The 9,448-nt window shown below is 46.9% G+C and overlaps 1 protein-coding gene across 1 annotated transcript; it reads left to right on the forward strand.

Annotated features, from left to right (window-relative positions):
* Nucleotides 1-390: 390 nt before the first annotated feature.
* Nucleotides 391-8,704, forward strand: LOC143769111 (P43 5S RNA-binding protein-like). The gene is made up of 9 exons (XM_077257689.1): nt 391-598; nt 2,387-2,487; nt 2,752-2,839; nt 6,060-6,148; nt 6,780-6,853; nt 6,931-7,011; nt 7,401-7,630; nt 7,708-7,761; nt 8,169-8,704. The coding sequence occupies exons 1-9, from the start codon at nt 473-475 to the stop codon at nt 8,454-8,456; spliced, it is 1,131 nt and encodes a 376-aa protein (XP_077113804.1). The 5' UTR covers nt 391-472; the 3' UTR covers nt 8,457-8,704.
* The last annotated feature ends 744 nt before the right edge of the window (nt 8,705-9,448 follow it).

Here is a 9,448-nt window from a genome sequence, read left to right on the forward strand (position 1 = left end):
TATGCAGGTAAAATCCTGACCAAATCTGCACCTGAGGTCACTGGCAGGTCACCTGCGTTGTCCTTGCGTGTTTTGCTCATTGTAAGGACATGCTGCGTTCTTAAAAGACGCGCCGCATGTCCGTTTTCGCGGATCTGCCGCATGCGTCTTCTAATGCATAGTGGATAGTGGAGACGAGATTTCATGAAATCCCCTCCACTATGCTGTAACATCTGGACGCTGCGGCTCTACGCAGCGTCAAACACACAGCATTTCCTGAACGTGGAAACATACCCTTGGAAGAAAAACATGGATGATTCTTAATAAACCTGTGCTATGTAGCACCTGACAGATTTCACTGCAGCTCCTACTTCATCAGGGGGATGAGTGCCCTCAGCTTGTATAAGTTGGATCACCTGGGCAGGAGCTGGGCTTATAATATCCAGGATCACAGTTTTTAGGGGGCTGTTTAAGGTGTTCATCAGGAGCAGAAATGCAGAGTCAAGTGGCTGCTAAGCTGGGGAAGAAGCCTGTCCTCACTTGCCCATCTGTGGGGTGTAAGGCGACGTTTAGAAAGCAGCTGAGGTTGCGAGAGCATGTGGCTAAGCACAGCGGACAGGTGAGAAAGGCAGGAGAGTGGGATGTCTATAGGTACAAAGTGCATAGAGCACACTAATGGCATTGGATATTACTAGTGACATGTTATTTGTTTGCTGTGCTCACACAATGCACTATACCCAAAAAGTCTAACCTTTTAACTTGTATACAAGTGGCATCTGTAGAACCTATTCCTGTATTTGTGTAAATGGATGCTGAAGTGGAGGGTTGTAAACCTTGCCTGTCCACGAATTAGGGTGAACACATGATGCCTGAATAGCCACTGTGGCAAATCCTTGTGAGATATTTACTAGCTGGGTAGGGGTCTCTGCCTTTTGTGATAACAGGGGTCTCTAGTAGACTAAAGGCCCCGTCTCACACAGCGACGCTGCAGCGATACAGACAACGATGCTGATCGCTGCAGCGTCGCTGTGTGGTCGCTGGGGAGCTGTCACACAGACCGCTCTCTCCAGCGACCAACGATCAGGGGAACGACTTCGGCATCGTTGAAACTGTCTTCAACGATGCCGAAGTCCCCCTGCAGCACCCGGGTAACCAGGGTAAACATCGGGTTACTAAGCGCAGGGCCGCGCTTAGTAACCCGATATTTACCGTGGCTACCAGCGTAAATGTAAAAAAACCAAACACTACATACTCACCATCTGTTGCCCGTCAGGTCCCTTGCCGTCCGCTTCCTGCTCTGACAGTGCACCCGTACAGTGAGAGCTGAGCGCAGCGGTGACGTCACTGCTGTGCTCTCACTTTACGGCGGCTCAGTCAGAGCAGGAAGCAGACGCCGGGGGACCTGACGGGCAACAGATGGTGAGTATGTAGTGTTTTTTTTTTTTTACATTTACGCTGGTAACCAGGGTAAACATCGGGTTACTAAGCGCGGCCTTGCGCTTAGTAACCCGATGTTTACCCTGGTTACCAGTGAAGACATCGCTGGATCGGTGTCACACACACCGATTCAGCGATGTCAGCGGGACCTCAACGACCAAAAAAAGGTCCAGGCCATTCCGACACGACCAGCGATCTCGCAGCAGGGGCCGGGTCGCTGGTACGTGTCACACATAGCGAGATCGCTACTGAGGTCGCTGTTGCGTCACAAAACTTGTGACTCAGCAGCGATCTCGCTAGTGATCTCGCTATGTGAGACGGGGCCTTAATACTAAAGTAATGCAAGCTAACAAACTATAAGGCTAAATTCCCATGAGTATTTGAGTGGGTGTTTTTTTTTTTTTTGTGTGTGGTGCCAATGCACAGTATTACTCATTGTGGCAACTTAACCTGTTAGGCTTTAAATGTATTAGCAGGACACATGCTTGACTATTTCTCCATTCAAATCTTGGGGCCCCATTGGTTAGACCCCAGCAATTAGTAACTTTTATAATCCTCTTAAGGGATATAAGTTGTGATTTGAGGGGGAAATGCCTTAAAATGTCTGGATGCTGCTTGCTCAGTAGGAAAAAAAACCCTATCAGGGTGTTCCGGATGAGCTCTTCCGTCATGTAATGTCTGATATGCTTGCTCACTTGTTACAACCTTGAACTTGGAATTACATGGAGTTGCTGAAATGTGGGTATTTTCTAAGATATGCTATGTCATAGCCCTGTACATGTTGGGTTTCATACTGTACCTGTTCTGCAATAGGTGTTGTGGGAGATCCTGCCCTCTTGGGAGCACTGTGAAGAACCATTAGCTATGAGAACATATAGACCAGGGTATCTTGCATGGTGCATTTATTGTATTTGAGTGCTTGACATGTTTGGACTCTCAATTTTCTTTTCATCCCTTCTTCCTTGTCCAGAAGCTATGGCGTTGTGATAAACCAGGGTGTGGGAAAGCATTTTTCCATAAAACCCAGCTAAAAAGGCACTGGCAGAAACACCTAGGACTGAAGAAATACATGTAAGACCAGTCACCCAGTGCATGTCTTGGGCTGAACTCCCATGAGTACTTAATGTTGAAATGCTGCAGCATGAATTGGTTAATTGCAGTTACGTGTGTGTGTGTGTGTGTTGGGTCGTATTTATTTATTTTTTTAAATTGGCCTACAAGGATATGTGAACCTGTCCATAGCTTGTAATGGGTACATCTTCTATCTGTGAAGAACATAGCTATTGTAGACTTCTGTATGAAACCTAAACCTCTATTCATTTTGGCTATTTCCAGCTGTGCCAACTGCCAGGCGGCTTTTGTGACAAAGGGGACTTTGAAACGTCATCAGAAGTATAAACATGAAACATCGGACCCTCTGAAGGTGAGTGGTGCAGTAGTCGGTGTAAGCTTTTGGTGCTGGTGATCTAAACTTCCAACTTGATAAATCACTCTAGATATTTGAACAGTAGTGCTGGTGTTTCCAAGTAAGTTTCATTTCACTGACTTCATAAGAGCCCAGATTTTAGTAATTCTGATGGCATGGCTCAAGTAATGTGTTTATTGCATGGAAAGATTTTGATGGTTGGCATGTACTACCAAAACACCTGCAGGGAAAAGACATTTCTATTGTTTACCCGGTCATGATGTCAAATCATGAGGGCTGCTGATTGAATCTGCAATTGACGTGCCCACAGGGCAGTGGGATACTCGGTACCGGGTCTGGTCGCAAAAGGGATGTCACGGTGGCTGCGACCCAGTCCATGGCCCTGGGCATCAACGTTAAGGGGGTTAAATGTTCAAAGTTTGCCGTGACTCCACCTGTGGAGTTCGGTCAGTATTGGGACCGACGCTGCATTAGAGGGGTCCCCGGGGGATGTTGCGGCAGCCCAGATGTTAAACTTCCCACAGGTGAAGCGGGATCCCCAGGGGTCCTATGGTGTGTGGCTTAGCTGGTGAATAAATGAAGGGTACAAGTGAGTCTTTACCTGGTTTACTTGTGGGTAACAGTCCAGGGTACCAGGCACGGATGATGGTGGTCCGGCCGACTCAGAGGCAAATTAGAGTTCTCTTTTCCCAGTAGAGGTCCCTGCTGCTTTAAGCTTCCTACAAGGTCCTCCAGTTTCCCCCTGTCCTGGGACAGGTACCTGCATGATGGGCAGCTTGAGCCTTTTTACAGGGACTCTCAGATGCCCCAGGCTCCTTCAGTGCTGCTGCGTCTCAGGCGTGATGCGGGCAGGTGACGTGTAGTGTTCTGCTCGGTGTCCTAGAGTCCACGAAAGCCTTGGGCTCCCTATACCCGGATTATTGTGCTTCAGCTCTGAGGTTGCCCTGCCACAGTTCACCTCTGAGCTCTAACTCCTGTGCTCCTTCCTTTCCAGCTGCTCCACATGCAACCCAACAGGTTACTCCTTCATAAAGGCTGCAGCTCCCTCGTGGCTGCCAGGCCTCTGTCTGCTCTCAGTTCCATGAACATAAGGATGAATGACCTCGGGTAGATCAAAACATCCAACACCGCAGAGACACATCACGTGTTTCTCAACGCAGTGATCCAGAACACTGCCCCCATCCCTTATGGGAAATATGCAAATGCATGTAGAAAAGCAGCGGAGACACCATCACGTGTTTCTCAACGCGGTCATTCATCCTTATGTTTATAGTCTTTTCACTAGGCACTGCTCCTAATAGCCAGTTTCCTACTCCACACTGAGGGACAAATACCCCGAAACAGCTGTCTGTGGATGGATACCATGTTTTGGTATAGGTGGTTTTCCTTTATTGGATGCTGCCCTTACCGTGGTTGTTCTTTCCCGGTGAAAGACCTGGCTATTCATTGCTTGCGTTGAGAAACACGTGATGGTGTCTCCGCGGCTTTTCTACATGCATTTGCTCTCAGTTCCAGACTTCCTTCTGCTTCTGTGCCTCTAAAGTGAACAACTACCTAGCTCCTCCTTCAGGTCAGGATCTTTATCCAGGGAAGCTTCCCTGAATGTGAGTCTTGAGTTCCCCCCCCTCCTGGCCTGGATTCAGAATGTTGCATGTGTGTGCCTTACCTAGTGAAGAGAACTCATTTGCCTCTGAGCATGACATCACCTTCTCCGAAGGAAAAACAACATCACTGCGGCAACCTGGGGTGCTGCACTAGGATCTGAAAAGCTTCCTGATGAGTTGCTTGATCACCGAAAATCAGTTGTAGCAACCACAAGTCAGGTTTTACTGTTCTTCACTTCAAGATTGTTACTGATCATCAGTACAGGAGGTGCTGTTGAGTCGCCCACCAGGGCAGTGGGGATACTCGGTACCGGGTCCGGTCACACTTAAAGGGGATGTCATGGTGGCTGCGACCTGGTTTGTGGCCCTGGGTGCTCAAGTGAAAGGCGTTTTAAAGGGAGTAGTAATAAAGTTTGTGTTCATGATGCCAACTGTGGTTCTTGGTCAGAGGGGACCGACGCTGCTTAAAGGGGTCCTCTGGGGTGATGTCCTCTGGGGTGATGTTACAGCAACATAGTGACTCTTCCTACAGGTGAAGCGGGATCCCAAGGGCTCCCATTGTAGTGGGTTGCTGGTAAATAAACGGAGGACACGAGGCTGTAGTCTTTACCTGGTTTACTGCTGTAGTCGGCCTCAGTCCAGGGTACCGGCAACAGGTGTAGATGGAGTCCAGGCAGCCTGAAGACAGGTGGAAACCCCTTTGACAGGCCAGTTTAGTAGACTTCCTCTTGCGCTATTAGTCCCTTTCTGCCTGTAGTGTCCTGACAAGGTCCTCGTTCTCTCCTGTCCTGTGACAGTACCTGCACGGTTTGCAACTTGAGCCATTTCTCTGGGGTGTCTTTATACGGTGACTCCAGGCTCTGGAATGCTGCTGTACCTCAGGTTTTATGTGGGCAGGTTACTTTCTGCCCTCTGGTTCTGCTGTGGAACTTGCAGTTGTCCACAACCTCGGGCTCCCGGTGCCCAGTTTCTGCGCTTTGCTTAGAGAGGCCCAGTCGCAGCCCTCCTCTAGCTCCTCATCACTCCTCTTCTCCTTCCCTGTCTCTTGTCTGCACCAGACTAACTCCTCCTCCAGACCAGGGTGTATAGTGTCATACTGGGATGCCAAGGACCCACCAGTAACATTGACTGTGGGGGGCCCACTTTTCACCTGCATACAAATTTTACACTACCCTCATTCACAAATTTACCTATATCGCTATATGATGATGATAAACTGGGTAGTTTGGTTAATGAATGAGATGCTGTGCCTCCCCTCCCCCCCCCCCCCCCCCAACAGTGAATCAATTGAATTATGCCAAAAAAATGCTGGTATAGTGTGGTTGGGGGGCCCAGATCTGCACTGGGGGATTCCAGTTACCCTATGGGCCAGTTCGAGCCTGAGCATGTATATTGTGGGAAGCTCCCCTAAAGCAGGTTTTGAGCTCTTCCCCCCCCCCCCCCCCCCTCTGGCCTGGAGTCAGAATGTGTTGAATGTGAGATTACCTGCCAAGGGATCCCTCCTGTCTCCAGGCATGGCATTAGCCTCCCCGATAGGAAGGCAGCACCATTGTGGTACTCTAACTCCTGGGTTGCCACTGTTTCCATGCTTTTGTTATGGTTTTTCTTACCAGTGCTCAGTGACTGGCTGTTTGAAGACCTTCAGAAAGAAAAAAGCCTTAAAATGGCACATCTCAGAACATACTATGGAACCAAAGTTTCGGTGAGTACTTACTGATGGCCTATTGAAACTGGGTATAATGACTTTGCCTTGCATGTCTGAGAGGAAAACTTGCTAAATATTAAGCAGAGGAGGATTCTGCATGATATGCCACCCCCTAAATTAATTAGTTGGTGGCATTTTGGCAACCACTGCCTGCTTTAAACTGGTTTATGAAGCCACTTTCTGCTCTGCGAAATATGCAGCAGGTCTGATCCTGTGCTGAGTTTAGGCAAACTGGAAATTTTCTAATTCAGTTCCAATGTGATTAAATGATGTACTTTGGATTTGGTCACCCCTCAATGCCAGGACTAAACAACCTTGACGCAAGTTGCAGCGTTGCATTGTGATGTTGCAAATGTTTCCAAGTGATTTAAACTTTGTTGCGTTCAAGCAATTCACTTGCTATAGACTTCAATGCAAGTGACAAGTTACTTGTGGCAACTTGGCTGTTTTTGTTTTACTGCAATATGCAACTCTAAAACAGTCATGCAAGTTGCTCAATGGTTTTGCGTCAATTTTCTTGTCTAGCCCTAGTCTAACCTAATCCTAGATCAATGCCCTTTTCAGTAACTAGGAACCTATAAGGAAATGGCACACTACATCTTATCGATTCTGTATTTTTGGTTTCTAGTTGTGACCAACCTGGATGTGAATGGAAATCTAACTCGAAAGCCAAAGTAGCAGGCCACATCAGGCGCCATAGAGGTAAGCTACCAAATATTGGTATACAATATCAATAGTCTTGTCTTGGAAGGGAGTAACATGTAACTGAAAATCCTCAGGATACAGATGCCCTTTCCAAGGATGTCAAACCACCTCGTCAACCTGGTCTGCTCTGCAGAAGCACCGCAAGACTCATCCGTGTAAGTGTTGTATAAGGGGTACATGTGGGTGCAAACTTGTCTTCTGAATGCTGGAAAAGACATGTAGTCAAAATGGTTTTCAATGATTGCACTGGTATTTAACTAACCCTTAACCCAAAGCTGGAGAAAACATCTTGCAGTTTTTGCCATTCAAGGACCTGGACCACCAGCACGCATACTTCATAGCATTGCATGTAAAAAGTTGTATTGAATTGGCTTGGTGGAAACCCTGGCAGGAATTGGGTTGCATCTATTATCTTGACTCCATAGAAATTAATGGAAAATCAAACCTGAACTATGATATTGCTGTCTTTGGAAGTGGCTATATAGATTTTTTTTTTTTTCTCCACCAAAACTGCCTATTTATATACTTTGTGTTTTTCTTATAGTGGATTTGAAGTGTACAAAGTGTAATAAACCCTTCAAAAACAAGGGTTCCCTAAGGAGACATAAATCGACCCATGTGATCAAACGTATGATCTACACTTGCCCCCGAGAGGACTGTAAGCAGACATTTACTAAAGTCTTCAACCTGACTCATCATGTAAGGAAGATCCATCTTTGTCTGCAGCCATACCACTGCTACCATGCTGGCTGTACCCGCACTTTCACAATGAGGGTATGTAGTTACTGATGGATTACATGGTGGGAGGTGTCATGAAATTCTGTAATTAAAACTTAATTTAATTTCTTCAGGAAAGCTTGCTTCGTCATCTTGTGGTGCATGATCCTGAACGGAAAAAGCTGAAGGTAGGGGACTGTACAGCTCTGCTAAAAAACAAAACGGCACTAGTGTCTGAAAATTGTCTGGATACATAAGCAAATATAACTTTTTGGAATTACCAGGCAATACAAAAAATGAAAGTTAAAGTCCCCAAATTCTGTGCAGCAATGATCATTCCTCCACCAAACTGTACATTGGTCACTTTAGAAATACTAAATGGGTTGTTCACGACTGATCCTCCTGCTTTAATTGGTGATCTGTTTGGGATTTTAAAGGGTCATTTCTCTTTGGAGCCAAATGACCCAATTCACCAAAGAGCCAGATTGCCCATCACTGAATTACCTTATATATTTACTGTAGAGTTAACCACTGATTAGGTTGAGGGGATTTATTTATTCACTTTTCATACTAATCTATATATTATCTCCCTCAGCTTAAATTCAATTTAAAACCCTCAAAAAGGCACCTGAGAAGAGCCAATCGTCCATTGCCAGCCGTGGAGCAAAACCTGAGTCGTCTCTTTAACCTTAAACTTGGGTTCCGGAGCAAGACCCGGCTGGAGAGTGACCTTTCTGGTCTGTTTAATGAGCGACGGCTGCGTGATCCTGCTGAGCCAGAGGCGAACCTGAGCAGCCTCTTCTACCTGCCCGAGCCAGGGCTGAAAAGGCTGCCTGACAGCACAGAGCCGGGGGGAAATATCCTGCATTGTCTCAATGAATGACCTAAGTCACCATATCAGAAGAATGAATGCTATAGATACTTTCTTATGTGTATAACTTAAAGGAAAATATAGCCTTGGTAGTAAGTTGGACAGTATCTTATATTGGATTTTTTTATACAGATAACTGTACTTAATTAGTTAAAGTTTCTAAGCAAAATTTCTATTCCATATTTTTAGCAAAAAATGCTACTTTTAATTTTGCATAATTTACACTGTCCTGTATAAAGACAATAAATTGCTTGTCTTCAGCTGGTGACTGTTTGATTAACCACAAGGTGGTGCTCTTGTCTACGCGAAGGCGAAAGGTTCTGTAGTGACTACTGGCTGAAGCCACAGTGTGAACATCTGTCATTTAGGCCAAAATGTCTGAGCGACTGAGTTCTTACCATTGCTACACTTGATCTTTCTAAAAAATCTACCATCGATCCACTGATATGGAAAGAATGAATCACATTGATTATCTACAATAACCTGGTGCTCTTGCCTAAAGGGTTATATTTAAAGAATATGAGAGAGACTTTTCTCTTCGCCACGACAGCACCCACTTGAGAGAGGGGATCCGCCCCTAGGAACAGGAAACCCTATGGAGAGATAAAAGGGGCGGTCCCCCTCGCTCCCACAGTTGGTTTCCTGTTCCTACGGGAAACGCTTGGAGAGTGGATACCCAGCCTGGATGCCGCTTGCGCAGTTTACCTTTATGGGACGGCAAGGGCTCCAGAAGCTGGAAGCAGCGTCGGGGGTCCTATGGCAGCTTAGCCCCCCTCTGCTGGCAGGTACTGTGAGGCCGGGTCCGGGGAGTCGCCTGGCTCACGAAGATCCACCCAGCGGACCTGCGGGGACCGTATCGCCTGGGTAAGGAGATCCTGCGGCGCCATCTCTGATGGTGCGCAGGCAGCGTGGGTCCGGTGTACTATCCCCCGGAAGCAGTATCGCAACTTCCGGGGTGATTCAGGAGGACGGCGCCTGCGCTGATGCTGGTGGGTGCACAGGCG

This window comes from Ranitomeya variabilis, chromosome 4 (assembly GCF_051348905.1).
Source record: "Ranitomeya variabilis isolate aRanVar5 chromosome 4, aRanVar5.hap1, whole genome shotgun sequence".
In the NCBI taxonomy this organism is placed as follows: Eukaryota; Metazoa; Chordata; class Amphibia; order Anura; family Dendrobatidae; genus Ranitomeya; species Ranitomeya variabilis.